This window comes from Lonchura striata, chromosome 23, assembly GCF_046129695.1.
Source record: "Lonchura striata isolate bLonStr1 chromosome 23, bLonStr1.mat, whole genome shotgun sequence".
Classification (NCBI taxonomy): Eukaryota; Metazoa; Chordata; class Aves; order Passeriformes; family Estrildidae; genus Lonchura; species Lonchura striata.
This window is the reverse complement of record NC_134625.1, coordinates 9,460,503-9,487,811: the sequence shown is the minus strand read 5'-3', so window position 1 is coordinate 9,487,811 and position 27,309 is coordinate 9,460,503. Positions and strand designations below refer to the sequence as shown.

At 56.5% G+C, this 27,309-nt stretch overlaps 4 protein-coding genes across 5 annotated transcripts; 2 read left to right on the top strand and 2 right to left on the bottom strand.

Moving 5' to 3' along the window:
* Positions 1-463: 463 nt before the first annotated feature.
* Positions 464-6,125, bottom strand: C23H11orf52 (chromosome 23 C11orf52 homolog). Its single transcript, XM_077788067.1, has 4 exons — positions 6,012-6,125; positions 2,196-2,236; positions 1,485-1,531; positions 464-700 (listed from the first exon to the last, which is right to left on the bottom strand). The coding sequence occupies exons 1-4, from the start codon at positions 6,041-6,043 to the stop codon at positions 464-466; spliced, it is 357 nt and encodes a 118-aa protein (XP_077644193.1). The 5' UTR covers positions 6,044-6,125.
* A 4,018-nt stretch (positions 6,126-10,143) lies between these two features.
* HSPB2 (heat shock protein family B (small) member 2) lies at positions 10,144-12,899 on the bottom strand. Its single transcript, XM_021530108.2, has 2 exons — positions 12,716-12,899; positions 10,144-11,618 (listed from the first exon to the last, which is right to left on the bottom strand). Exons 1-2 carry the CDS (start codon positions 12,807-12,809, stop codon positions 11,167-11,169), a joined length of 546 nt encoding a protein of 181 aa, XP_021385783.1. The 5' UTR covers positions 12,810-12,899; the 3' UTR covers positions 10,144-11,166.
* Positions 12,900-14,007: 1,108 nt separating this feature from the next.
* CRYAB (crystallin alpha B) lies at positions 14,008-18,095 on the top strand. Of its 2 annotated transcripts, none has more exons than XM_021530107.3 (3): positions 14,008-14,096; positions 15,966-16,088; positions 17,753-18,095. In XM_021530107.3, exons 1-3 carry the CDS (start codon positions 14,061-14,063, stop codon positions 17,954-17,956), a joined length of 363 nt encoding a protein of 120 aa, XP_021385782.3. In that variant the 5' UTR covers positions 14,008-14,060; the 3' UTR covers positions 17,957-18,095. The 2 variants fall into 2 exon arrangements, with proteins under 2 accessions (XP_021385782.3, XP_021385781.1); XM_021530106.3 differs by lacking the exon at positions 14,008-14,096 and adding an exon at positions 14,560-15,032.
* A 3,370-nt stretch (positions 18,096-21,465) lies between these two features.
* Positions 21,466-25,823, top strand: FDXACB1 (ferredoxin-fold anticodon binding domain containing 1). The gene is made up of 5 exons (XM_077788024.1): positions 21,466-21,686; positions 22,671-22,827; positions 22,972-23,175; positions 23,635-23,793; positions 24,100-25,823. Exons 1-5 carry the CDS (start codon positions 21,515-21,517, stop codon positions 25,256-25,258), a joined length of 1,851 nt encoding a protein of 616 aa, XP_077644150.1. The 5' UTR covers positions 21,466-21,514; the 3' UTR covers positions 25,259-25,823.
* The last annotated feature ends 1,486 nt before the right edge of the window (positions 25,824-27,309 follow it).

Below are 27,309 nucleotides of genomic sequence, written 5' to 3'. Positions count from 1 at the left end.
CCAGCTGGCAGGGCTGGCAGGAGCCGGGCTGGCAGCTCCAGGGCGGCTCTCCCGAGGGATGGAGACACTTTTTGCCAGCAGGATGGGACGGGAACCTCCGCAGGAGCCGGGCCGGCAGCTCCAGGGCGGCTCTCCCGAGGGATGGAGGCGCTTTTTGCCAGCAGGATGGGATGGGAACCTCCGCAGGAGCCGAGCTGGCAGCTCCAGGGCGGCTCTCCCGAGGGATGGAGACACTTTTTGCCAGCAGGATGGGACGGGAACCTCCGCAGGAGCCGAGCTGGCAGCTCCAGGGCGGCTCTCCCGAGGGATGGAGACGCTTTTTGCCAGCAGGAACCTCCCCGGTGAGAACGTCCGAGGCGGGAGGCACGGAGACACCTCTCCGAAATCTCCGCGAGGTTTCCTTGCGCCTACGGCCGTGAGCTCCTTTTCCTGCTGAAGGAGGAGGACGAGGCCACCGATTCCGTCAGACCAGGGTCCCGTTTTTGCTGTCGTACTTGAGCCGGGCCCTGGGGAAGTGGAGCGTGGCGTACTCGGTGGCGTTCTGCAGCTGCAGGCTCCTCAGCTCGGCCGCCGAGCGCTCCCGCGCCTTGGAGAACACCTGGATGTCGGCGTAGTGGATGCTCTCGTCCTGCTGCACGGCCCTGGCCTTGCTCACCGTGGCGTAGACGGGGACATCTGGGACATCTTCGTACGTGGGGACCTTTGTGAGGGGGAAAAAAGTTCTGGGAGCTCAGCTCGCCTGCAATCCCACGACACCAGACAGACTCGGGCTGCTCCCACGTTTTCTGGGGGGTTGCTGATGGGTTTCTCTTCCTGCCAGGTCTTCTGAGCTCTCAGAGGAACCCATCACAGCCGAGATAGCCCAGCTACCCCAAGCGACATAAAATTAGCAGGATGGCTTCTGAGGTAGTGTTGCAAACACAAAAAGTTCCAATAAAAGGCGAAATAACAAAGCTCTTAGAGAGAAAAGCCAAGCCAGGGGCAAGAGGTTCTTGCTCCTGCTAAAACACCCCACAAAAGGGATTATTTCCTTTGTTCTCTTCCCTTTTCTGGTGAATTACCCAGGTAGGACCTCTTGGTCTCTGTCCAGCGGCAGCCCCAGGTCTGAGGTGAAGTCCCCAAGGTGCTATGAGGGGTCCTTGTACCAAATTTGGTACAGCTGGGTACAGTTTGGACCTCTTGGCCTCTGTCCAACTGGGCAGCCCCAGGTCTGAGGTGAAGTCCCAAACGAGAGAAATTTCTAGGCTTTTTGCCTTTTTAAGCAGACCAAGAATAATTTGGCCACTCCATCAACAGGGGGCACATTCCTACGGGCAGGGGGTAAAAAATGTAGGAAAAGCCACTTTAGAGGCTGCACAGCTGGAGAGGATTCATGGATTCATGCTCTGAACTCTGCCCTGTGTCCTCCGGCCCACGGAGCTCAGGGCAGCTCTGTCTTCTCAACACACACTTAGGGAAAAACCCTCTCAAAGTTATTTATTTACCTTCCTGCCAGGCTGCTGCTGTTGATCCTCGTGCCTCACATCAGCTCCTGCGAAGGAAACGCAAAAGGTCTCAGCTAAAAGCAGTTTATTGTTCCACCTTGGGATGCAGCAGGGCTGTGTTGCACTGGGCACAAATCAGATTTCCACCTCATCTGACTCCCTCAGCCCTAAGGCTGCCCTGATGCCTGCAAGAAGAAAGCCTGGGCTTGTTTCTTTGGGAAAAATAAGGTTTCCCAGGATGGCAGCACGCTGTGGGCCACAGAATTCTTGGCAGAAGCCACGGACACAGCACAGAGAGCTTCTTGTCAGGCCCTCGGAGGAGTCAGATCCACTTTTAACTTTGTTATTTCCTCTGCTGCCAGGCAAACATGTTTTGCCCAGCACGGTCCAAAGGCCACAGGACACAGCCTGAGGAATGCCCTTGGTTGTGGGGAGTGCTGTCAGACAGATGTTTGCAGCTCCTGCTCTGCTGGAGAGCACTCGGGTGCGCTTTGAGGTGGGACTTGGCTGTTTTAAAGGCACCGCTGAATTCCCTTCCCTCCTCCTTGGCAAATCCCGTGGCACATCACCCTCCTTGCTTTAAGATTTAAAGAAATGCTGCCTCAAACTTCTCCTGAGGAAGGCTGAGTACAGAAGGAGTGTGTGAGGCAGCCATGTCACCTCCCCAGGGGCTCTGCCACTCCAGCTCAAAGCGCCGTCACACGTCCTTACCTTGCTTCTCCTTCTTCCTTTTGAAAGGCGAAGGACACGTCCTAAAATCAGAGAGACACATCAGCCCTGAAAACCCCAAACCTCTGCCCCAGACCTGCCCAGACCTCACCGGGGGTACCAGGGAACGGGACAGGCCCTGAGTGACCCTGGCAGGGGAAATGTCCAAAGGGACTTTTGAGTTCCTGGCTCAGGTGTCCAAAGGGAAGATATGGGATGTGTTTCCTCCTGATTTCCTGCCTCAGGTGCCCAAAGGGAAGATGTGGGATGTGTTTCCTCTTGAGCTCCTGGCTCAGATGTCCAAAGGGAAGGTGTGGGATGTGTTTCCTCCTGATTTCCTGGCTCAGGTGTCCAAAGGGAAGGTGTGGGATGTGTTTCCTCCTGATTTCCTGGCTCAGGTGTCCAAAGGGAAGGTGTGGGATGTGTTTCCTCCTGATTTCCTGGCTCAGGTGTCCAAAGGGAAGATGTGGGATGTGTTTCCTCCTGAGCTCCTGGCTCAGGTGTCCAAAGGGAAGATGTGGGATGTGTTTCCTCCTGATTTCCTGGCTCAGATGTCCAAAGGGAAGGTGTGGGATGCGTTTCCTCCTCCTGGGACACCCCCACCACGCCCCACAGCCACCCCAGCTCAGCCTCCTGTGCCAGCAGCATCCCCAGGAGTGGGAGCTGCTCTCCCTGGAGCTCTGCAGCTCCGTTCCACAGCCCAGCCCCGAGGCACGGGCAGCAGGGCACCATCCCAGCTGGCACCAAGCCCTTCTCCTGGGGTCAGCCCCACTCCCCAGCGCTGCCCCCCTTCCCAGGGAGCAGCTGTCTGACTGAGGGCTCCAGACACTTTTCCTGCTCTCAGAGTTCAGAACAGAACCAAACCAAACAAGCTTTGCCCTCGCTGCCAGCCGAGCCAAAGCCTCCTCTCAGCTGTACCTGTGTGAGCAGAGGGGCCAAGCACGGATGTGCTCCAGGAGAGGACAGGAGCCAAATTCATCCCAGCAGAGCCTGGAGCCGAGCTCTGCAGGCTGGCACTGCCAGGGGGGACTCGTGTCCCCTTCTGGGACAGATGCACGAAGGAAATGTCAGCTCGGAGGGCTGGGGAGCAGCTGCCAGCCCTTGTGTGGCCCCACGGAGCAGAGGGGCTCCCAGGGGGCTGTGGCTCTGCTCAGCAGCTCCAGAGGGCAGGCAGAGCCTTGGATGGGGCTCCAGGGAATGCTGTGAGTGCCCCGGGCTGAGCCTTGGCACAGCCAGGAGCAGAGCGGTGCCCCGGGCAGGGCTGTGCCCGTGCCAGCTCTCCCAGGCAGCTCCAGGGACAGGGGACAGCACAGGGCGTGCAGCCGTGCCCTGGCACTCCAGCAGGAAAACAAAAACCCCCGGGAATGCAGGCAGGGAGCTCTGGAATGGCCAGCAATGATTAACCAGGCCTGGGCAGGCAGAGGCAGCTCTGGGCAAGGCAGGGTGGCCGAGGCTCCGGCGCTGCCACAGGGGCACCTCCAGCCCTCCACAGCCAAAACCTGGGGGGTTCTCCCCAGGAATTTGGGGTTTCACTCACAGCAGCACCCCTCCGTGGGGCTCTGACAGCCTCCTCCTCCTCCTCTGTCTGCAGTGTCTCCTCCTTGCCCAGGTTTGTGTGGCACAGCACTTCCCTTCCTGCCAGCGCCCAGGCATGGAGAATTTCAACAGAACTGAACTTTTTGGGGCACTTCCAGCACCCAGGTGTGCAGGATTTCACCAGACCTGCACCTTTTGGGTACTCCCAGCACCCAGGCACGGAGGATTTCACCAGGCCAGCCCCTGTGGGGCAGAAGCAGCAGGTCTCTCCCCTCTCTGCGGGCAGACAGGCACTGGGCTGGCATTCCAGGCTGCTCCCTCAGTGTGTGGGCTGGAGCTATTCCTGTCTGCAGGATAATCCCAGCCAGGCTGCTCCCCGGGAACGGGGACACGTGTGGCACGGGAAATGCAGCAGGGAAACCTCTCCCCTCCCCTCCAGACCGGCTCAGGCTGCTGGAGCTCCCAGCCTGACAGAATTCTCCACAGCTCCTGCACTGCTGCCTGCCCTCTCGCCGTGCCAAGGCCATCCTCATTGCTGCCCTACACAATCCTGGGGCTGGATTTGGGCAGCTTTCCCTGTCTGTGCCACTTCAGTGCCACTTTACTGGTGAGAGCCTGGGCCTGCCTGGCACAGGGGCAGAGGAACCCAGTCCTGAGGGCACAATTCCTTCATCAATCACTTCCCAGACAGAATAAATTTGCTGTGGCAGCTTTTCTTTAACGACCTCAGACTGCCCCAGGCATGCCCTGGTCGAGCCCTTGCCTGCTGATGCCCTGGGTGCCTCATTTACCCTCTGCCACAGGGCAGAGGGAATGAAAAATGGGAGTTTTGGTGGGTGAGCAGCTTTCCACCTCCCACCTGCAACTCCTGTTCCTAAATCCCAAACTTCTCGAGGCTCAGGGCTTGGAAGAACCTCGGCGTCCTCAGCTCCCGAGCCTTCCTCCACTAGGTGATGCTGTGCCTCTTGGAATTATTAAAAACAGGATGAATTTCTTGTACTTTCAACAAACGCAGCGTCCGAGGAGAGAGAACTCCCTCGGAGCTTCATCTGAACTTTACGGCTCTTCCCCTGGCGGAGCTGGAAATATTCCCACTTGGCAGCGAGTGATGCCCTTTCCCTGCGAGCAGGGGGTGCAGGAGCCAGGGGGGATTAAAGCGTCACCCTCCCTCCCTTCCCGGGGAGAAAGAGCCACAGCATCTCAGAACCCTGGTCGGGATTTCCCGAGAGAAATAAAACCCAGGCAGCCAGGCAGGGAGAGGGAGGGTGAGGGGAGGACGGGGAGGGTGAGGGCAGAGAGAGGGAGGGTGAGGGCAGGGAGAGGAAGGGTGAGGACAGGATGGGATGGGTAAGGGGAGGACGGGGTGGGTGAGGGCAGGATGGGGTGGGTGAGAGCAGGATGGGGTGGGTGAGGGCAAGGAGAGGGAGGGCAAGGGCAGGACGGGGTGGGTGAGGGCAGAATGAAGTGGGTGAGGGCAGAATGGGGAGGGTGAGGGGAGGACGGGGAGGGTGAGGGCAGAATGGGGTGGGTGAGGGCAGAATGGGTTGGGTGAGGGCAGGATGGGAAGGGTGAGGGCAGAATGGGGTGGGTGAGGGCAAGGAGAGGGAGGGCAAGGGCAGGACGGGGTGGGTAAGGGCAGAATGAAGTGGGTGAGGGCAGAATGGGGAGGCTGAGGGCAGGACGGGGTGGGTGAGGGCAGGACGGGGAGGGTGAGGGCAGAATGGGGAAGCTGAGGGCAGGACGGAGAGGGTGAGGGCAGGACGGGGAGGGTGAGGGCAGAATGGGGAGGCTGAGGGCAGGACGGGGAGGGTGAGGGCAGGACGGGGAGGGTGAGGGCAGAATGGGGAGGCTGAGGGCAGGACGGGGTGGGTGAGGGCAGAATGAAGTGGGTGAGGGCAGAATGGGGAGGCTGAGGGCAGAATGGGGAGGCTGAGGGCAGGACAGGGAGTGTGAGGGTAGAACGGGGAGGCTGAACCCCCCCTTTGTCCCAGGCACCCCTCAAAGGGACAGCGGCGAGTGCTGGCATGAGGACAGCCATTTGAGGCCAGCGATCTGAGCATCTCCCCAGCTGCCGGGCGGCTGCAGCGCTCCGGGCTGAGATGTGACACAAACCCCCCCTTGTCCCCGCTCTGTCCTGCCCGGGACACCTGCACGGCCGTGCCGCCGTGCTCACCTGTCCCTCCCGGGCCAGCTGCAGGGCTCGGAGCCCTGGCCAAGCCCGGGCAAGGGCACGGAGCCCTGGCCAAGCCCGGGCAGGGCACGGAGCTCCCGAGCCGCACTCACCAGCGCCGGCCGCAGCCGCACAGGTTGCCCATGCCGCTCCTTCCCCCGGGGAGCCCGGCGCTCTCTGGACGGGCTCAGCTTGTATTTCCTGGTTCCTGCTCGGCTCCCGGCTGCTCGGGGAGTGTCTGCCGGTGTCGGGTTTCGGAGCTCCGGGTGCCATCTACCGGAGCTGGCCCCGCTCCGGGCAGCGCTGGCCGGGCATCACCAATTCGCCTCGGGGGCTCGCACAGCGCCCGGCCCTCGCTGTCCCTCCGGCCACGGGGGACAGACTTCACACCAAGGAGATGTGGGACTCAGTCAAAGGAAGAAACGGAGAGTTTCTAGCCAGGCAAAAAGCCTGGGAAAGTGCTGGGAAAGACTGTAACTAATTCTTTAACTCTCTTGTTTTTCACACTGTGTATAGTTAAGTTCTATCACTGTGCGTCAAGCACTCTGCACCAATGGTTGAGTTGGGTTCACTTCAGAACCAATGGATTTGGTCCTTGCAGAGCTCTGTATAAAAGAGCAGTGTAGTTTGAATAAATCAGAGTTTTACTCTCACAGCCTTCTGAGTCAGTGTCTTCATTCCCGTCCTGCCTCGACAGCGACAGAAGCAGCTTGATTTTCTGACCTGATGGTGGAATATCAAGCACCCTTGGCTTGAAGAAATGCTGGGTGTTGGGTTTTGGCAAGCCTGGGGCAATAACTGAGTGTGGAAGGAGGTGCTGGAGCCTCTGGATTGCTGCGCTGAGCTGGGCACAATGTGCCAAGGGTGAACGTGGCTTTTCCAGAAGGGTTTGAGATGGGTTTGCTCCACTGTGTGAGCTGAGCACACGGAGTGGGAGCTCTAAAATGCCTTCCTAGGACTTGCCTTGGTGTGCATCCAGGCCTCTGCCTGGATAGAAACTCTCCATTTCTTCCTTTGACTGAATCTGAGTCCCACAAGGAGAAGCCCCAGGGTGGGCACTTGGCACTGTTCCTGCTGCCCACCCTCACAGTGAGAGTTGTGCCATGGGTGGCATCACCTGGGAATGAGCGGGGTCCCTGCAGTTCTCAGCTGAGCCCTGCAGCCTCAGGGACATGGGAATCCACTTTCTTTCCCGCTACCTGCATAAAAGGGTTCAGTTCAGTTCAGAAGGGCCCCCACAGCCTCAAGGAGCTGCAGTGCAGCTCTCAGGCTCAGCCCCAGCGGGTCAGATGGGAACAGGGACCTGCATTTCACCTCTGTGCTCCTGGTGAGAGCCCCTCAGACTGCCCAGCCTGAGTGACCAGAGCCCTGGTCAATCCTGGAGCCAAGGGCTGGGTAATTCCTGGGACCTTTTCTTAGGCAGGTCTAAGAACAGATCCCTTGAATGATATCACTTATATTTGAGCAGTAGCTCTGCCGTATTGTAAATGCAGGCGAACCCAATGGGAAGAGATGATGATGTGTAACTCAATTCATAAGGCTGAATGATTTCTTTATTATAACTATGCTAAAATACATTAATATACTATATAAAAAGGAAGGTACTAAAACTCCATACTACTTTCTCTCACTCTAACACGACTCGTGCCCCTCTTTGAGAGTCCAGCCCCAGGGAGGTTGGATTGGCCACCAGGCTCAAACAATCCTCACCAAAATCCAACCAAGCATCACCCCAGGTAAACAATTCTCCACACACATTCCACATGGGAAAAACAAGGAGCAGAAATAGGAATTGTTTTCTCTTTAATTTCTCTCTGTGCACCTCTATGAAAAATCCTGAGAGGGAGAGAAATGTGCTTGCCACACTGCCCCACAGCTCTGACCCAGCAATCAGCCCTGGTTCTGTGCAGGTCTGATCCCTCTAGGGGTGCCCAACAACGGGGTGAGCATTAATTCACCTTTCTGTGACAGGAGCTGGCCCTGCTTCCTATTCCAGGTGTACCCACGCCCCCAGCCAGGCCCACAGCCCCAGTTAGCACCGGCCCAAGGGCACAGCACAGCTTGGACCTGTCCAGGAGTGGCAGGAGAAGGATTCTGCTTTGGAAGGGTCACAGCTGGCCCTGGGTGAGCAGCACTGCGACCTGCAGAGCCTGAGCCTTGCTCTGACGCTGCTCCTCAGCTTGGGGCTGGAGAAACGCCACAGAATTCAGGATGAGATTCGTGCAGACAGCTGGGATTCCGTGCTGGTCCCGTGCTCTCAGGGTCCTGCCGGCTGCAGGTGTTCCCAGAGCCTGTCCCTGCCTGGGAAGCTGCAGACTCTGTGTCTCTGCCCTTGCCACAGACACTGTTGTTTTAATGCGCCAGTGCCTGTTGTGATTTCTGGGATAACTCGGCCTTTGTTGCTTTGTGGGGAAGGAGGCAAAAAAAAAGCGGCTGGGAGCCTGTTCCCATCAGCCTCTGTCACAAACACTGGAGCTGCCGCTTTGAGCTCCACCAGAGAAACAGAAAAGCATCAAAAACACTGGCGGGGCCACCAGAGAAACAGAAAAGCATCAAAAACACTGGCGGGGCCGGGGAGCGCTTGGCTGCCACTCCGCATTCCCTGCCCGGCGGGGCTGGGAGCGGGCAGGGGTCCCGGGGATGCTGCGGGCACAGCCCTGCTCACCCCCGGGCACTGCCAGCCCCTGTCCTGCATCGCTGCTGCGACACCGGCACAGCAGGCAGGGCAGAATGAGCAGGGGAGAGCAAAAACAGGGCCAGGAGGGCACGGAATTGTGTAGTCACCACTAATTCTGGGCATTTTTATGGCAGGTGTGGTGCAGCTCCCACTGTCTGTCAGGAAGGCAGGAGAGAGTTCTGTGTTGGTGTGGGCACTACTTTTGTCTCAGAATCCTCTCCCAGGGCAGCCCCAGAGCTGCTGCCAGCCCCGGAGCTGCTGGGCAGGCACAGAGGGACCCGATGGGCCAGGCTGTGGCATGTCTGCCAGGCTGTGCCATGCTCACCAGGCTGTGCCATACCTGCCAGGCTGTGCCATGCCTGCCAGGCTGTGCCATGTCTGCCAGGCTGTGCCATGCTTGCCAGGCTGTGCCATTCCTGCCAGGCTGTGCCATGCTTTCCAGGTTGTGCCATGCTTGCCAGGCTGTGTGTGTGCTCTCCTTGCCCAGCTCTGGGCTCACCTGCTGGCCATCCCCAGGCAAAAAGGAGTTGATCCCCATCACAGGAAACCTGCAGGGAGCCAAGGGACCAGCAGCACTTCCTGCCAGGGCAGGGACGAAGGGAAGGCTTTCAGAGCTCAGTGTTTGTGGGTCTGGGGGAGTTTTTTGTGGGAAGCGATGCCATGCCTGAGCCCACACACACCCCCAGAGTTCTGCCCTCACCACAGGGCTCAGGAGCTCAGCCCTGCTGAGAGCTGGCTCTTGGGTGAAAGCCATGCAGGTGACTGAGAGTCCCCAGCCCGGAATTAAGCTTGGAATGATTATTAATGATTTATACAATGCCTGTTGGAAAGGTGGGGTTTTATTTTGACACCTTATCTGGTTCTGCTTCAGGGCTCAGGGCAGGAGGTCGGGCACTGAGAGCACCCAGACAGGGCAGGGCTGCTCCTCAGCTGACCGATCCCCAGGGCTGGCAGCGCCCTGGGAAGCAGCAGAGAGCTGAAAATAGCTGGATAGTGCTCTGCTCTGGGTCCCACTTGGCCTGGCAGGGGACAAAACTCAGCCTGATACCGTGGCCAGTCCCAAAGGGATGTGCTGGGCAGGACATTCCTGCCCCGGGCGTTCCTGGGGGGGAGCAGAGCCACAGGGAGAGGGGGAAGTCACATCCCCCCGGGTTTTGGAGCCTCCCCTCCTCTCTGCAGGGAGAGCTGCACCCAGGCATGCAGGCACCCCCAAATTTAGCCACTGACACAGCATTTTGTGTGCCTGACGACACAAGGGTGGCAAGTGTCACCTGCTGAGCGCCGGGGCCGCCGGGGCAGCAGCTGCCAGCGCCAGCAGCACACACGATCCCTGTCCCCATCACGAGACCGGGGACATTGCTCATGTAGCATCACAGGGGCTGCAAAAGGGGCCAAGTTCAGCCCCTCCCTGCCTCCACAGACCCGGCTGGGGCTCCAGCGAGGCAGCTGGGTGATGTTCCCCCCCTCACACAGCCCCCTGAATATCAGCTAGCCCAGAGATCCGAGGCTGTGAGGGGAGGAATGTCAGGAGATGGCAAAGATTTCCAGAAGAGGCTCTTACCCCGAAATACGTTGGTTCAGCTCTCTTTATTCTGTGATGTCCATGTGGAGAGTGGAGCAAAAGAGGACGAACAGGAAATGTCAGGGGTCTGTACAGACTTTGGACAGGGTGGGCTTCCCTGGCTCTCCCTTGGGGCAGGAAGGAGGGTCCAGGGTTATCAGATTAGAGCCACAGGGTCCCAGGGAAGGGGGCACAGAGTGCCATGAGCTCACTGTAACAGCTGGGGTCTGAGCAGAGCCTCTCCCTTCAGTATTTTGGGTTCAGTCCCCTCACGAAGTTCTGTGTGTGAAGGATGTCCCATACCTGAAGGGCTGAGCAGGCACAGGCTGTGGCTGGGCATTAATTTGTGCCTCATTCACTCAGGCTCCTTCCAGCTGCAGCTCTGGGGATGCTCAGGGACCTTGCAAAGGCTGATCACTCCTCACCTTTTTGTCCTTGAGGTCACTTTTCTCTGGGCTCCCTAAACCAGCAGCTGGGCCAGGGGGTGAGGCCCAGAGGTGGCCACAGTCCCTCCATGTCCCCACGGTGAGCTCAGCCCCAGCTGGGCACTGTCCATCCTCCCTGCTGCACAGGAGCAACACCAATCCAAGGCAAACAGGAGCAGAGCAGAGGCAGGTTTATTCCTCTCTCCTCCTGATTGCTGCAGGCGCTTTTACAGACCAACACCCACCTTGCACAGCCAGGAATCTCAGCCTCCAGCTCAGAAACCAGGCACTGGGATCCCCTTTTCTCTCTTCCCAATACCCTTCTGGGCCAGAGCACAGTCCACTGAGACACAGCCTCACAGTTAAGGGTAGGAATGACCCTGGGGTGAGAGCAGAGCTCCCTTCATGGTCACCTGGCCTAGGAGAAAACTTGCATTACAGTCACTCACACTCACACTTCAGCCCCACTCTTCTTTCCAGTTCCAAGCCCCTTTTGTTCCCAGCATCAGCCTCGGGCAGCAGGAGCGTGGCTGCCTCAGGGCCCAGGGGTCTGGCACTGCGGATTCCCCATCCCTGTCCCCCCCACCTTCCCAGATCTGCGGCCTTTAGGATGTTTCCTTCTCTTTTCCTCCCTCAGCCTGCTCTTCTTCCCCCACTGGCCGCTCCTGCTGGGTTATCTTCACCTCGTTGATTCTCGCCTTCACCTCCTTGCCCGTCCGGGGAGCCACGATGCTCAGGATGCCATCGTGGGACAGGGTGGCCCTGACCAGCAGGGGATCCACGTCCAGGGGCAGGATGTAGGTCCTGGTGAACTCCCTGGAGACGAAGCCGTGGCGGTCGGCCTTCTGCGGGTGCTGCCCCACCACCTCCAGCAGGTTGTCCACGGTGCGCACGCTGAGCTCGTCGGGCAGGAACTGGCACACGTCCAGGAACACCTGGAACTTGTGCTCGTTCAGGCAGATCTCCGAGGTGCCCCTCTCCAGCTGCTTGTTGATCCGGGGCCGGATGTAGTAGCCGTGGTACAGAGCAGGGGCTAAAATCTCCGATGGGGACACACCTGCACAGGAGACTCAGTGAGGAGTTCCAGGGAATGGGGCTGCAGCAGCAGTTTGGGACCTGGAGAACACCTTGGCTCGGCCACATCCCCGCAGCAGGGGTGGAGTCTGCTGCAGTTCCCACCTTTGTGCCCCTAAAACCCACCCAGAGCCACGTCCCTGCCAGCTGCTGCGTGCCACCGAGCTGCCCAGAGTGCCGGCGAGCCCGGGGCTGGCATCCAGCTTGACATGTTGGGCTGCATGGGGAGAACCTGGCGGGTGCCCTGGGAGCTCTGCAGAGCAGAGCCCGCAGCCAGGGGTGGGCATGGAAACTGCTGATGGTGAAGAAACCGCCCTGAAGGGCTAAAGGCCTTTTGTGTGCCATTGTCCACAGGGCTTTCCTTGGAGCTTTTTGCCTTTTCACGCTGTTGTGCTGGTGCTGAATGGTTCTGCTGCTGCCCACATTCCTTCCCCTGGGCCAGCCATGCCCAGCTTTGTGCTGAACGCCCCAGCTCAGCTTTTCTCCACATCCCCCCGGCTGGAAAAGCTTCCCCCCCTGCCCTGAGCTTTGGCTCCATGTTTGCACAGCATGTGCACGAATGCCAGAGCGTGGCTGGCATGAGGGAGGGACGGGACGGGCAGCAGTGGGCATGGATGGGGAAGTGGACATGAAGAGAGAGATCCTGGCTGTTCCCTGGCTATTCCCTGGCTATTCCCTGGTTATTCCTTGCTTATTCCCTGGTTATTCCTTGCTTTTTCCCTGGTTGTTCCTTGCTTTTTCCCTGGCTATTCCCTGGCAATTCCTTGGTTATTCCCTGTCTATTCCCTGGCTATTCCCTGGTTAATCCCTGGCTATTCCTTGCTTATTCCCTAGTTTTTCCCTGGCTATTCCTTGGTTTCTCCCTGGCTATTCCCTGTCTATTCCCTGGTTATTCCCTAGATATTCCCTGCTTATTCCCTGGCTGTTCCCCTCTGATTTGCTCTGGGTTCCTCCACTCAAAATTCCGCAGCTCCAGCTTCCCCCTCTGGAGCTCAAGCTCCCCAGTGGGAATTCCAGCAGCCCTCCAGCAGCAGAGGGGAGAAAGGTGCAAAGAGGGGGGGATCCCACCAACTTCCTTACCTTCTCCAAAGTTCTGGTCGTAGATCTTGCTGGGGTTGGCAAACTCGTACTCAGAGCTCATGGGGTAGGCGTGGGGCACCGTGCGGGCAGCCATGGCGTGTGCAGGATGGGCACCTTCCTTCTTGCTTTCCTTCTTTCCTTCCTTCTTTTCTTCTTTCCTTCCTTCTTTCCTTCCTTCTTGCCTTCCTTCCTCTTTCCTTCTTTCCTTCCTTCTTGCCTTCCTGCCTCCCTTCCTTCCTCCCCAGCCCTCGCTGCCTCTCCGAGTGAAGGCTGCAGGCTGCCAGGCTCCAGCTGGGAGGATTCCAAAGGGAGGAGGCAGTGATAAAAAAGATGGCCCAAAATAGCCCCGTGCAGGCCCCAGGACGCCGGGCCAGGGCGGCGAGGGAAGATTCTCACTGCATTCCAGCAGGGAGGGCAGGGGACACCTCGGGGACACCTTGGGTACACCTTGGGGACACCTCGGGGACACTTCAAGGACACCTCAGGGACATTTCAGGAACACCTCAGGGACACCTCAGGGACATTTCAGGGACACCTCGGGGACCCTCTGGGGGTCCCTTCTGGAGCAAGGGTGCATGGGCAGCCCAGCCCAGCACTCAGGGCTGAGGGAGCAGGACAGACCCCAGGCTGTGGCCACCGAGAGGCTCCTTGGGGTGGCTCAGGGAGCCCCTGGCACTGGAATCGGTGGCCCTGAGCCCCCGTGGGTGGCTGGGGCTTGTTCAGCTCAAACCCCTCCTGTTCCCCACGTAAGAACCCTGCTTTGCCCAGCTGAGCTCAACTCTTCTGCTCCTTTAGGGCTGCAGGGAGTGGAGCAGGGATCCAGGTGCCACTGCTGTCACCTCCCCATGCTGAGCCCTGCTGGCTGCCCAGCCTCTTCCCTTGGCCAGGCCACGGAGAAATGCTGCTGCCAGCCATCCCCAGCTCACCCAGGCTCCGAACCTGGCCCAAATCCAGTTTTGCTGAGCAGGGCTGGTGGGCTGCTGGTGCTGCAGCAGGGCAGGAGTGCCCAGCTGGGTTCTGCACGCCCTGAAACCAGAGATTCCCTGAGCCCTGCAGGGTGGGAGAGCAGGTGCAGTGCTGCTGATGTGACGGGGACTCGGAGAGGGTATTTATGGCCTGGGCTGCTGCACAGAGCAAATCCTGCCCTCTATTCTTGCAGGCAAGCCGAGAGGAAGAGGCTCAGAGCCTTTTGCAAAGGGTTGGCAGAGCTGGCAGTGCCTCTGAGCCAGAAACTGGGTTTAAATTGTGAGCTCTCACGGGCAGAGAAGCTCTTGCCCTTCAGCAGAAGCCAGGCTGAACCCATTCCTGTGATTTGGGCTCACGGGCGAGGCAGGAATTAAAGCAAATGCACGGATTTAGGAGCAGAGCTGCAGGAAAGCAGGTTAGGCAGAGGCAGACAGAGGTGCTCGGCACCCCTGGGTGCAGTACAGTGCCCTGGAGGCCGTGACCATGCCCAGCTTCTCTCTGGGGTCACAGCGTGGGGCTCTTCCCTCCAGAACAACGCGCTCCGCAGCGGCCAAAAGACAAGAGGTGCTGGTGGGGAGACCCATCCTTTATTCCCACACACCACGAGGGCGGCAGGGCTGCACCCTGCAGTGCCAGGATCCCAGCAGAGCCCTCCTGGCACCTCCCTAGCCCCGATTTCGGGGCTCCCTTTGCCGCCGGGACCCGGCGGGTGATGCTGGAGCCGAGTCCCGGGAACAAGGGCCCCTTGTCGCCGTCCCTGTGAGCCAAAGATAGGAGCTGCATTGATCCCGCTGGCATGCAGGGCAGCTGGAACACGGGCCAAACCCGCCCGGGACTGTGGACAAACAGCACGTGGGCAGCGGGGCGGGCGCCGGGCCACTGCGGCTTCTTGCTGCCCCATTGGGCTCCTCTTCTTCCTCTCCCCTTCCCCCTCCTCCTCCTCCTCCTCGGCAGCGTGCACAAATCCCTCAGACAGCTACTGGGCACCGCCGAAGGGCCCAGCCCAGGAGTGGGACAATAAAATCCCTGACACCACTGTTCAAGAGGCCTCGGGGGGGTGGAAGGCCAGGCCAGCTGCGGGGTATAAAGCTGTCCCCGCTCCCGGCACGGCACTGCAGCACAGTTGTTGGCCAGGCTCCTCCAGCGCTCTCCAATGGATATCACCATCCACAACCCCCTGATCCGCAGACCTTTCTTCTCCTGGTTGGCACCGAGCCGTATCTTTGACCAGATTTTCGGGGAGCACCTGCCCGAGTCGGAGCTGCTCCCTGTTTCCCCCAGCTTCAGCCCCTTCCTGATGAGATCCCCCATCCTTCGGATGCCCAGTTGGCTAGAGACAGGACTCTCGGAGGTAATCTTTGCTTCTTTGTGGCTGCTGGGGGCACAGCCTGCTGGCTCTGGAGGCCCAGGAGAGCTGAGAGCTTGGAAGATGCTCCTAGGTGTTGTTTTTTTTTTTTTAGGAGAAAGGCTGGGGGAAAAGGTGCTGTGTTTGCACCTCTGCATTGCTTGGGATGGAGCAAGTCTGGCCATAGCGATGGGAACAGAGCTCAGTGTGCGTGGCAGATCACCCTAGGAGCTGGCAGAGCAAAGGAGGAAGCCTAATTTCCCTAATTTCCCTAATTTCTCTAATTTCCCTAATTTCCCAACCCGCTGCACCAAACTTTCAATCCCACTCCCACATGAGAAGCAAAGAGCACGGGGGCAGTGGGATCCTCACGCCAATGGCTGCTGAGGGAAAAGGGGCCTATTTCAGACAATCCCTGCCCAGGAAAGCAGCTTTTTAATAAAATCCAGGACCCAGAGGATCATGGAGCAGGCGCCTACTCCCTCCAGGGGCTGAGCCAAGAGGCTTTTGCCTGTCCTGCAAGTCAACTGTCTTATTTGCAAGGAGCTTGAGGAGCTATTCCAAGCAGAAGGAGTGAAAGTATTATTTTAATCCTTGCATAATGTCTTTCTTGATTTAGTGACCTCGGTCTGGCTGCCTAGTGAAGCAGCCAAAATAAAGAGTCAGCTTTAAATAAAGAGGCAGTTTTAACCAATTCTGGTGGAGAATCTCAGGTCCTGAAGTGATGGGCATTAACACAAGGCCAGCAAGGGACAGAGCCACTCAGATCAGATCCCAAAATAAGGGTCAGTGTGTGTGTGTATGTGTGTGTGTGTGTAGAGACCAGCGTGAGTCTTGACCTACTGCATTCCTTTTTAAGCTGAAACCCTCACCTGATCTTCCCTGAAGTCACCTCCTGGTTTTTGCTCTTCTCTGAAGTCACCTCCCACTTTTTTGCAGATGCGACTGGATAAGGACAAATTTTATGTGAACCTGGATGTGAAGCATTTCTCCCCTGAGGAGCTGAAGGTGAAGGTGCTCGGGGACATGATCGAGATCCACGGGAAGCACGAGGAGCGCCAGGTACCCCCTGCTTTACCTTCACCACCGAGGGAGTCACTGTGAACTCCCTCCCCTCTGGTGACTGCCAAACAATCCCCTGCTCACCTCAAATATTTGTCATTTTTTTAGTCAAGGTGCTCCATGCAATTCCCCCCAGCTGATCCCAGACAGGGCAGCAAGAGGGTGGAGGTTTATTGCTGATGTTGCATGAGCTGTGAACTGAACTGGAAAATCATCTGTGAAATGGGCATTTTTGGGCTTCCCCTCTTTCTGGGAAGAGGCCAGGAATGCAGGGAGGCGTCCAACGAGCTAAAAATTAACTCTATCAATCAAGCCACGTAATGAATCCGTGCATTGCCCTGTGTGTTACCTTCCCCAGGCCCAGCTAGCAGTTTCTAATCCTTCAAAGTTGTGTTCTGCTGCCATCCATCCCTCTCCCTGCTGGCTCTGGAGACCTGTGTGGACACTGGGCAGGCAGAAACGCAAAGCCGTGCCCAGAGCTGGATGTACCAGCATTTTCCAGTCCCCAGAGCAGCTGTGTCCCTGGAATTGGCACCCCTAGGAGCACAGCGTGCCACCAGGGAGTGCAGTGCTCCCTGTAGCACTGGGGTCTGTGATCCTGGCACCTTCCTGGCATCCTTTTTGGGCTAAGATAAGCAAGCAGTGGGGTCAGGCTTTGAGGTCTCCGGGGCAGGTGTGGTTGTGGACAGCACCTCGGGAATGCCAGCACAGAGCTCAGGGCAGCCTCTGGCTGGCACAGGGGTTGATCTAGTACCGATATCCAACTGTGATGGACAAAAACTCTCTAACAGTTTAAAGTTAGAGAGTGAGTGTTTATTGTGTGTGGGATCGCTCCCAAATCCACATTGTGCCTTACAAGTGATTACAGAGCCCTTTTATCCATACAAGTATTGAATATTTAAAATATAAATACATATTCATCATTTTGGTACATCCCATTCCTCGCTTCCTATGCTAATCATTTCAAAAAGTTATTAAGCATGCATAATTTGTTTCTTGGAATGGGTCGGTGTCCCTTCCATGGGGAGGGGTCCCAAAATGAGGAAGTCAATGAAGTCTTCCTCCTTCTGACCTTTCTACCTTTTCAATGCCAACATGACAAATGAACTTTTGGTAGAACTCCCATTCCTTGTCTTCAGTTGGTTTCAGAGCAGAGGAGGCCCACAATTGTCTGATGTTCCTAAAAGCAATTTATCAGTTTATATTCTTCATTATAAACCCAGCTAACTCAACATTGTGCTGACGAGCAATCAGTTATTAGTTAACTACTAACTCTTAACTTCATCGAGGCCTACTCATTTATTTTAATTAACTCTAGTGAGGCTTATCTCTAACTAAAATCTTAGCTCCTCTAAAATCTCTAAATCCCTTAAAGTTTCTGTTTCAGGGTGGGCACAGAACCTCCCCCTGTAAACTCGGTGTACCCACAGGCACCTGCAGCCCAGGCAGTGTCCTGCTCTCCTTGAAGAGGACACCTCATCTCCAAAACCCTTTTAACTCCCTGAAAACTTCCCTTTGAGAGCCCCAACTCCCCATCCCCAACCTTGGAGCCAACACCCCGTGGTTAAAGCAGCACCGGGCGGGGTCTCCTTAATTCAAATAATCCAAAGGCTGCGCGGTGAGGATTTTCTCCTGGATTTTTTGGGTTTTTTTTTTTTGCTCAGGACGAGCACGGCTTCATCGCCAGGGAGTTCAGCAGGAAATACCGCATCCCGGACGACGTGGACCCGCTGAGCATCACGTCCTCGCTGTCGCTGGACGGGGTGCTGACCGTCAGCGCTCCCCGCAAGCAGAGCGATGTCCCCGAGCGCAGCATCCCCATCACCCGCGAGGACAAACCGGCCATCGCAGGCGCCCAGAGGAAGTGAGCGCTGCTCTGCTGGCCCCAGGCCACCCTGCAGGGCCATCCCACTGCTCCTTCCTCCGCCACGGGCCGGCTGTACCCAACAGCCGCTCGTATTATTTATGCCGAGTAAGTTTACTAACGAATAAAACCATGGAGAAGCAGCTTGGATTGGTTTGTTTTGGGTTGCGTTGAGAAAGGTGGATCAAAGGTGTGGGGCAATATCATTTTTTGGGTGCCCAGGAGAGCTTACCTGGGTAACACTTTCTCATCACACCTTGTTTGTCTCTCCCTTTTTTTGGGTGCCAAGTTCAGTTATCTGGGTGTTCAGCAGCACTTTGCTCATCACACCTTGTGTTCCCTCTGCCTTTTTTTGGGTGCCCATCACAGCTTACCCAGGTGTTCAGCAGCACTTTGCTCATCACACCTTGTGTTCTCTCTCCCTTTTTTTGGGTGCCCAGTTCAGTTATCTGGGTGCTCAGCAGCACTTTGCCCATCACACCTTGTGCTCCCTCTCCCTTTTTTTGGGTGCCCAGTTCAGTTATCTGGGTGTTCAGCAGCACTTTCTCATCACACCTTGTGCTCTCTCTCCCTTTTTTTGGGTGCCCAGGAGAGCTTATCTGGGTGTTCAGTAACACTTTCTCATCACACCTTGTGTTCTCTCTCCCTTTTTTTGGGTGCCCAGTTCAGTTATCCGGGTGTTCAGCAGCACTTTGCTCATCACACCTTGTGCTCTCTCTCCCTTCACACTGCCACAGGATTTCAGAGCATTTCACAAGCAACGGGAGAGTTTCTCCTGTGGAGATCAAACTGGTAAAACAGCTCCACGCCAACTGAAACCCATCTGAAGTGTGGGTATTTGATAACAGCTGGCTGGAAGACAACTGTATCTTAAATCTCTCAAGTGATTCATGTAATGGAGAAACATCCAGGGGCTGCAGCCAGTTCAGAGCAGCTTCAGGTGAAAACTGCAGGGCTACAGTAAACACACATCTACCCAAAGAGAAGGAAAACATCTTGCTCTGATGATGCAAATCACATCCCTTTGAAACTCTGCTGTTAGTGCCCTTCAAACACTGAGCAGGATCTGATGTCTACAGCAATAATCTGATTTATGCCAGCATTGCTCAGTGATACAAACCACTACTAAAGTCCTTTTCAGGCGTCTTCATCTGCCTAGCACCTCTCTTCAAAGAGGCAGAAAGGGATGTCTGGATGACTGGAACTGAATTTCTGAAATTCAGCTTCAAAAAGGACAGATCTGTCACACAAACCATCAGACTCAGTCATGGCCTGACCTATTTTCTGTGCTCCTTAGACCTGCTGAGACAAAAGCTCTGTTAGCAGGGATCACAGTACACCTCAGCTGAGCAGGGAGGTGAGAGAAGAAAATAAGCACTTCCATGGCTGTGGGTGAAAAAAAGAAAATAGGATCACTGTCAAACACCCCAAATCCCCCCTCTTTTCCAAAGTCTGCTGTTTCCTATTAGCTGCTCCTAATTTGCTCTCTTTTTTTTTTAATTGGGCTTGTCTGGCCAGGCACAACCTCTGCACACAAGAACAAACCCCAGACACACACAGAGGTTATAAACAGCACAGATTAAAATCAAGAAGAACATTTCCCACATGGAAATCTATGCCCCACTGGTTCCTGGGGGTTTCTGGAGCTTTTCCTGCTTGTTCCTTCTCCACCTGCAGGCCTGGAGTGCAGGAGCACTGGGCAGTTGGGTTCAGGGTGGTGGCCTGAAAATCAAGGAGGTTTTTGTTCAAATCCTAAAAGAATCACCACTGAAAGGAAATAAATGTAAAATAGTAAGGATTTAGCCAGGAAATGCAACTGAGGGAAATCTTTTTTACAGCGCAGGGGTTTTGTCAGGCTCAAATCAGCAGCCAGAAATGGGAATTTGGTGTGAAAGCTCTCTGGGGATAAATGGATGAGGTCAGCCAGACAGGAATACTTGAAATGCAGAACCACTCCCTGAGTGACCTGAAATACCTGTTCTGGGGTGGCACAGGAGCACAGCCCAGCACGGGCAGAAGGACAGAAAACACCTCTGTCATCCCTGTCATCTCCAGGCACACACACCACCAACAAGCTCCTCACATCCAGCACATCATCCCAGTTCTGCACAGCTGAAATTCCCTCTCTGATGTTTCCCTGTAATTTGAAGCAGGTTGTTTCCAAAGCAGTGAGTGTGCTGGAAAGGAAAACTCACATTTAGCATGGCTAAATACACGTTTGGAGGGGGTTTTTTTTGTAATTCTTGGAATGGGAAGGTTGCGTGGTAACTATTTTCTCAGTTGCCCAACACCTCTCCAGGCCACTGCACATCATTTAAAATAAACAAAATGATTCTCTCAAGGCCACAGGGACCCAGCACAGAGCTCACAAATTGTGGCAGTGGGTCTGTGCAGGAGCTCAGCTTTCCCATTTCAAACCCTCCTCTCTCATTATCTGTGTGAAACACACTGTCCCTGCCCCGTGGGCCAGCTGTGGGCACACAAACGGAGCAGGTGACACCCAAGCCTGGCTGTTGTAGATATTTTAGACCATAATTTCCTTCCTTCTCAAAGGCATCATACACATATGTGAGGCAGGCTAATTAATTTACCTTGTATCACCCTGTTGAGGAATTAGGGACCTTCTTATTACACCTTGATTATGTCTGCAATTATCTGACATCTAATGATGCTTCCAGCACCTTTCCACTGCTTCTCTTCTCTTTTTCTTCTCTTTCTTCCTGTCTCTGCTTCTCGTTTTTGGGAATTCAAGCAGCACAAAGATTGTCAAAGGATAAAAATTGCAGGTACAGGTAAAGGTCAGTTCAGAGGAGGCCACCAAATTGATTATAGGGCTGGAACTCCTCTGCTATGAGGAAAGGCTGAGAGAATTGGGATGGTTGAGCCTGGAAAAGAGATTTCAGGGCGACCTAATTGTGGCCTTGCAGGACCTGATGGGAGCCCCCAGGAAAGATGGAGAGAGACTGTTCACACAGGAGTGACGGGCCAAGGGGGAATGGCTCCAACCCGACAGAGAGCAGGCTTAGATTGGAGATTAATAAGAAATTTTACCCTGTGAGGGTGGCGAGGCTTGGGCACAGGTTGCCCAGAGAAGCTGCGAAGTGGCTGGAAGTGTTTGAGGATGGGGCTTGGAGCAAGCTGGGGTAGCGAGAGATGTCCCAGCACAAAATCAGCTTTAAGGCCCCTTCAAACCCGAACCATTCAGCGAGTCTACAATCCCTCGGCTTTTTAAACAGCCTGGTGGTGTTGTTTTTTTTTTTTTTTTTTTTTCTGAACGCAACACCCATTTCCTGTTGCAGGCGGCTGGGAGCGCTCCCCGAATCCCCGCTCCGCTCCGGGGGTACCGCCGCGCATCCTCTGCGGGGACACCGCCGCGCATCCTCTGCGGGGACACCGCCGCCTCTCCGCGCCCGGGGGCGGCCCGGCGGCTACCGAGCAGTCCCCGGGGATGTCCGCGGGGCCGCCACGCCGCCGGCAGCGGCCTCGGACCGGCCGCACGTCATGAGCGAGCGCCGGTGGCGGCGAGCGCCGGTGGCTGCAGCGCCCGCGGCCGGCCGGGACCATGGGGCCGCCGCTCCGCCGCGTCCTGCTGCTCGGAGAGGGCAACTTCTCCTTCGCCGCGGCTCTCTGCGGGGCACCGGGCACGCACGTGGTGGCCACTTGCTACGAGAGCGAGGAGGAGGCGGCCGGGCGCGGGGCAGCGGCGCGGAGCATCCTCCGGCTGCGGGCCAGCGGTGGGTGCGCACCGGGAGCGGGGATGGGCACGGAGGGGCTGCTGAGAGCTCTGCTGGCACCCCCTGGCATCGCTGGCACCCCCCTGGCATCCCTGTCACCCTGCTGTCACCCCCCTGGCATCTCTGTTACCCCCCTGGCATCGCTGCCACCCTTCTGGCATCGCTGTCACCCCCCTGGCATCGCTGTCACCCCCCTGGCATCGCTGTCACCCCACTGGCATCGCTGTCACCCCCCTGCCATCCCTGTCACCCCCCTGGCATCGCTGTCACCCCCTCTGGCATCGCTGTCACCCCCCTGCCATCCCTGTCACCCCCCTGGCATCGCTGTCACCCCCTCTGGCATCGCTGTAACCCCACTGGCATCGCTGTCACCCCCCTGCCATCCCTGTCACCCCCCTGGCATCCCTGTCACACCCTGCTGGCATCGCTGTAACCCCCCTGGCATCGCTGTCACCCTGCTGGCATCGCTGTAACCCCCCTGGCATCGCTGTAACCCCCCTGGCATCGCTGTCACCCTGCTGGCATCCCTGTCACCCCCCTGGCATCGCTGTAACCCCCTGGCATCGCTGTCACCCTGCTGTCACCCTCCTGGCATCCCCGCCCCGCTGCCGTGTCCCTTGGGAGCCACCCGGGCGTCTCAAGGGAGGGACTGGAACGGCCCAGCTGGCTAAATGAATCGCCTTAACATCTGATCGGTTTGAAATAGCACTAAAAATAGTGATTTCAGGTGTTCTGCGGAGTTTCTGCTGCCCTGAAAGCCAGCACAGGGAGCCCACAGGGCATCGTTGCCAATGCTCGAGGCAGCTCTCACCTACTTAAAATTTTCCCCTCTCTGTGGGGACAGACCCAAAGCCCTCAGGCTCCTGTGTGGGGTTATCAGGACAGCTCCTGGTGAATTAAAAACACCCTGGAGGATTTGCATTCCCTCCTTTCTTTAATTTTTTCCACCCCGATAGCCATCAGAGCCTTGTGTTGCCTTTGCAGGAGCCGAGGTTGTGTTTTCCGTGGACTGCACCAAGCTGAAGGAGCACTTTGTACCGGGAGAACGGGAATTTGACCGTATTTATTTCAACTTCCCTCACTGTGGGAGGAAAGCTGGGGTGGTGAAGAACAGGCAGCTCCTCGCCGGCTTTTTCCATAGGTAAATAAACGCGAAATAATTCCGTGTTCATTACCTGCCGTGGCACAGCTTTTCAGCTGCGTTCCAGGTGTTTTTTGGATTTTTTTTTTTTTTTTTTTTGGGCTGTGCTGACAGGATTTCCTGCTTGCCTCACTTCCCTTCCAGCTGTGCAGAAGTGCTGGCACAGGAGGGAGAAATCCACGTGGCGCTTTGCAATGGGCAGGGAGGCACTCCTGCGGACCAGCCCCGGAGGGAATGGCACAACAGCTGGCAAATCGTGGCTGTGGCAGCAGCAGCTGGCTTCATCCTGAGCCACGTTCATCCTTTTGAAGCAGGGACTATCGATGGGTACAAATGCACAGGGTACAGGTAACAAAACCCATGGCAAAACTGAAATTCTGATGTTTGTGCTCTTAAAATGCCCCAGCGCTAGAATATCCTTTTAGTGTCTTGTTGGCTGGAGAGGAACTCCTTTGAATTTTCCTTTGAACTTTCCTTTTAATTTCCCTTTTAATTTTCCCTTGAATCTTCCTTTGAATTTTCCTTTGAATCTTCCTTGAAATTTCCCTTAAAATAGCTGCACTTCTTGTTCATCTCTAAGGCAGAATCACCAAGATTAAAATGCAAGCTTCCTGCCAAAGCACCCTCTAAAAATAAGACCATCTGAGGATTTTAAAGGTCAAAAGCATCCGTTTCAGAACAAGTATCAACCTCAGCCCAAAGGCAGGGAGACTGGGGGTTGATGCTGCCAGAGACTTCTGGCCTAATTGGGGCCCATTAAGTATCAGAAATTAGCAGTGACTTTGCTCTGCTTTTGTGCATTTTCAGGAGCCAGGATAAATCCTTCTGTGTGGAGGGTGCTTTGAACCACATTTTCACACGGAGCACAGCACCCCCATGTTTCACACCCGTGAGCTGCCAGACACAACTGGGAAGCCAAAAAGTTTCTTTTCAAGTGCCCCAGGTCCTCGTGGATAAAATTAATAGGTGAGTTTTACAATTAGTTTCTCTTTGGCAGCAGCAGCTCTCCTGCTCTCAGTGGGAATGCCCAGCAGTGGGGTCAGATAAATGGATGTAGTGGCTGCGAAATCCTTTTTTTTACCAGCAAATCACAGTTAATTCTTGATTGTAACCTGCAGACAAACACCAATGCCCTGAAAATGTGCAACACCTTTGGTGAAAGACTTGGCTTTGGTTAGGAAATTGCTGGTTGAAGAATGTTTTGGGTAAAATGACGGCCACAGGGAGGCAATCACAGATGGTGTCTGTAATTTGCACTTTTATTTGTCACAGGGGTTTCCTTGAAGTTAATTCAAGTCATCCAGTAAGGACAATAAAGGAGGAGCTGAGTGCAGGGCTCAGCCAAGTTTTTCCCCTGCAGAACATCAGCTCCTGCCTTCCTCTGCTCCACCAAGGGCACCCCAGGGGCGTTTGCCACTCCAGCATCTTCTGGATCACCCTGAGCCCAGGGGAGGCTCCAAGCACTGAGGAAATGTCTCAGGGACTGGCAGATGCAGTTCTGTGTTCCCATTTTGGCCAGGACACGGATGAGAATGTACAGGAAGGATGCTCAGTGCCAAAGCAGTTTTACCTTAGGCTTTCCCTCCTGCCTCGTGCTCAGGCAATAATTCAAAAAAGAACTTTTTCCCCAGGGACTCTTCACGTTCTCTCCGGGCCAGTTTTTAGGAAATGTCGGATCACTCCCCACTCCATGCCTGTCTTCCACGAGATGCTGCTTGTGCTTGCAGTTCGCAGGGGCACGGAGCACAGCTGTATCCAGATGTTGGTGGAGAACATTAAAACCACCGTGAATTCCCTTCACCGGGGCGCTTCTGGCGTCAAACCCAGCATCAGCCTGCAGGAAGCCACAAGTTTTGGAGCTGAGCTAAATGACTTTGCTGCTTTTGAATGGCAGCTTGGTGAAATTCAGCATTTCCTCTGCGTGGGGACAGACGCAGAGCCCTCGGGCTCCTGCGTGGGGGTTATCAGGACAGCTCCTGAGGAGTTAAAAAGCCAGGAGCTGGGTGTTGTCTCAGCCTCGCTGAACCTGGACCTCCTGGCCATGCTGCTGTGCGGAATATCCGACTGGAGGATGCTCTGGACGTGGGACAGGCGCTTCCTCAGGCAGTTTCCTCAGGGAGAGTTGAGGCTTTTCAAGAGTTTCTCCCTCTATCCACCTTCCTACGTGCACGACGTCAGCTTCTGGGTTCCTGACGGGAAGGACTTTGATGAAGTGGCTTTTCACAGCCTTGCCAGGAGGGTGTCGGGTGAAATGGTCGTTTCCATCCAGCTGAGGGACAATTTCCAGCAGCCAGGGACGGGACGGAGGAGCCTGTGCTACAGGGTGACTTTCCAGTCCTGTGACAGAGCCTTGGGCTGCCGGGAAGCTGCAGAGATGCAGCTGCGCTTTCGGGAGGAAATCCAGCAACACCTGGGTGTGACCCTGAGGTAGAACATCTCCCGTGCTTTGCAGGGGCTCCAGCAGCTCCTGTGCCCCTTTCTGACCTGGAAAACATCACCTGCGTGTGTGGGACCTAACACTGTGCTGTTGCAGTGCCTGTCACAAGGGCAGGGTGGACTTGGAGCACACATTTGAGTGTGAGAGTTCCTGTTAATGAGGGCCAAGCGCTCCTGTTCCGTGTGCATGTCATGAAACCTTTTATAAAGTGGAGTCTCTCTTTCCTAGGGTCCTGTGAGAGTGGATTCGATCTCTTTACTGGTGCAAATTCCTCCTGGTGTCCACCCAAACCTGTTCCCTCTCCTGTCCCTGTACCTGGGAGCAGAGCCCGACCCTGGCTGGCGCTCCTGTAGGGGCTGTGCAGAGCCACAGGGTCACCCCTGAACCCCCTTTTCTCCAGGCTGAGCCCCTTCCCAGCTCCCTCAGCTGTCCTGGGGCTCCATTCCCTTCCCAGCTCCGTTCCCTTCCCTGGACACGCTCCAGCCCCTCCATATCCCTCCTGTGCCGTGCTTCCCCCATCTCCTGATCAGAGCAGGAGCCAAATAAACAACATTTTCCATCGGTGCGTTCCCCGTTCCCTCACTTCTCAGGGGCAGGGCAGGGATGGACCCTGGCTCGGACATGGGAGAGGGGCTGGGGGAGCGCTGGGGCCGCGTGTGCAGGGCAGGGACCCGGGGGTGGGTGATGGACCCGGGTGGGTGATGGACCTGGGGGTGGGTGATGGACCTGGGTGGGTGATGGACCCGGGTGGGTGATGGACCCGGGTGGGTGATGGACCTGGGTGGGTGATGGACCCAGGTGGGTGATGGATTCAGGTGGGTGATGGACCAAGGTGGGTGATGGACCCGGGTGGGTGATGGATTCGGGTGGGTGATGGACCCGGGGGGTGATGGACCCGGGTGGGTGATGGATTCAGGTGGGTGATGGACCCAGGTGGGTGATGGATTCGGGTGGGTGATGGACCCGGGTGGGTGATGGACCCGGGGTGGGTGATGGACCCGGGGTGGGTGATGGACCCGGGTGGGTGATGGAGTTGGGTGGGTGATGGACCCGGGTGGGTGATGGACCCGGGTGGGTGATGGACCCGGGTGGGTGATGGAGTTGGGTGGGTGATGGACCCGGGTGGGTGATGGACCCGGGTGGGTGATGGACCCAGGTGGGTGATGGATTCAGGTGGGTGATGGACCAAGGTGGGTGATGGACCCGGGTGGGTGATGGACCCGGGGGGTGATGGACCCGGGTGGGTGATGGATTCGGGTGGGTGATGGAGTTGGGTGGGTGATGGATTCGGGTGGGTGATGGATTCGGGTGGGTGATGGACCCGGGTGGGTGATGGATTCGGGTGGGTGATGGACCCGGGTGGGTGATGGACCCGGGTGGGTGATGGACCCGGGTGGGTGAGTGATGGACACAGACGGGTGATGGCCCCGGGTGTGCAGGGTAGTGCTCTCCCTGTCGCAGTTCCTATCGCTGTCCCTGTGCCTGTCCCTCTGTCGGTCCCTGTCCGTCTCTCGCTCCCGGTCCCTCTGTCATTCCCGGTCCCTCTGTCGGTCCCGGTCCCTCTGTCGGTCCCAGTCCCTCTGTCCTGGTCCCTCTGTCGCTCCCGGTCCGTTTGTCAGTCCCGGTCCGTTTGTCACTCCCGCTCCCAACCCGCCCCGGGACCCCCAAAATTCTACTCGGGACCCCCAAAATTCCTCCCAAAAACCCCCTGGGACGCCCAAAATTCCCTTCGGGACTCCAAAACCCCCCCTGGGACCCCCAAATTTCCCTTCAGGACCCCAAAATTCCTCCTGGGATCCCCCAAAAAACTTCATGAGACCCCAAAATTCCCTTCAGGACCCCAACCCCCCCCCCCAGGACCCACAAAATTCTACTCGGGACCCCCAAAATTCCTCCCAAAAACCCCCTGAGACCCCCAAAATTCTCTCCAGGACACCACAAGTCCCCCCCCCGGGACACCCAAAAACCTCTCCAGGACCCCAAAACCCCCCTGGGACCCCCAAATTTCCCATCAGGGTCCCCGAAATTCCTCCTGGGACCCCCCC

What these genes read in the sequence shown, in the direction of transcription:
- C23H11orf52 (XM_077788067.1), bottom strand. Translation starts at nt 6,043, where the DNA reads ATGGGCAACCTGTGCGGCTGCGGCCGGCGCTG. An exon ending in TGCGGCTGCGGCCGGCGCTG is followed by an intron (nt 2,237 to 6,011) that starts GTGAGTGCGGCT and finishes CTCTGATTTTAG; the next exon opens with GACGTGTCCTTCGCCTTTCA. An exon ending in AAGGAAGAAGGAGAAGCAAG is followed by an intron (nt 1,532 to 2,195) that starts GTAAGGACGTGT and finishes TTTCCTTCGCAG; the next exon opens with GAGCTGATGTGAGGCACGAG.
- FDXACB1 (XM_077788024.1), top strand. Translation starts at nt 21,515, where the DNA reads ATGGGGCCGCCGCTCCGCCGCGTCCTGCTGCTCGGAGAGGGCAACTTC. An exon ending in CCTCCGGCTGCGGGCCAGCG is followed by an intron (nt 21,687 to 22,670) that starts GTGGGTGCGCAC and finishes TTGCCTTTGCAG; the next exon opens with GAGCCGAGGTTGTGTTTTCC. An exon ending in CTCGTGGATAAAATTAATAG is followed by an intron (nt 23,794 to 24,099) that starts GTGAGTTTTACA and finishes TATTTGTCACAG; the next exon opens with GGGTTTCCTTGAAGTTAATT.
- CRYAB (XM_021530106.3), top strand. Translation starts at nt 14,835, where the DNA reads ATGGATATCACCATCCACAACCCCCTGATCCGCAGACCTTTCTTCTCC. An exon ending in TAGAGACAGGACTCTCGGAG is followed by an intron (nt 15,033 to 15,965) that starts GTAATCTTTGCT and finishes ACTTTTTTGCAG; the next exon opens with ATGCGACTGGATAAGGACAA. An exon ending in GGAAGCACGAGGAGCGCCAG is followed by an intron (nt 16,089 to 17,752) that starts GTACCCCCTGCT and finishes TTTTTTGCTCAG; the next exon opens with GACGAGCACGGCTTCATCGC.
- HSPB2 (XM_021530108.2), bottom strand. Translation starts at nt 12,809, where the DNA reads ATGGCTGCCCGCACGGTGCCCCACGCCTACCCCATGAGCTCTGAGTAC. An exon ending in CGACCAGAACTTTGGAGAAG is followed by an intron (nt 11,619 to 12,715) that starts GTAAGGAAGTTG and finishes TCTCCTGTGCAG; the next exon opens with GTGTGTCCCCATCGGAGATT.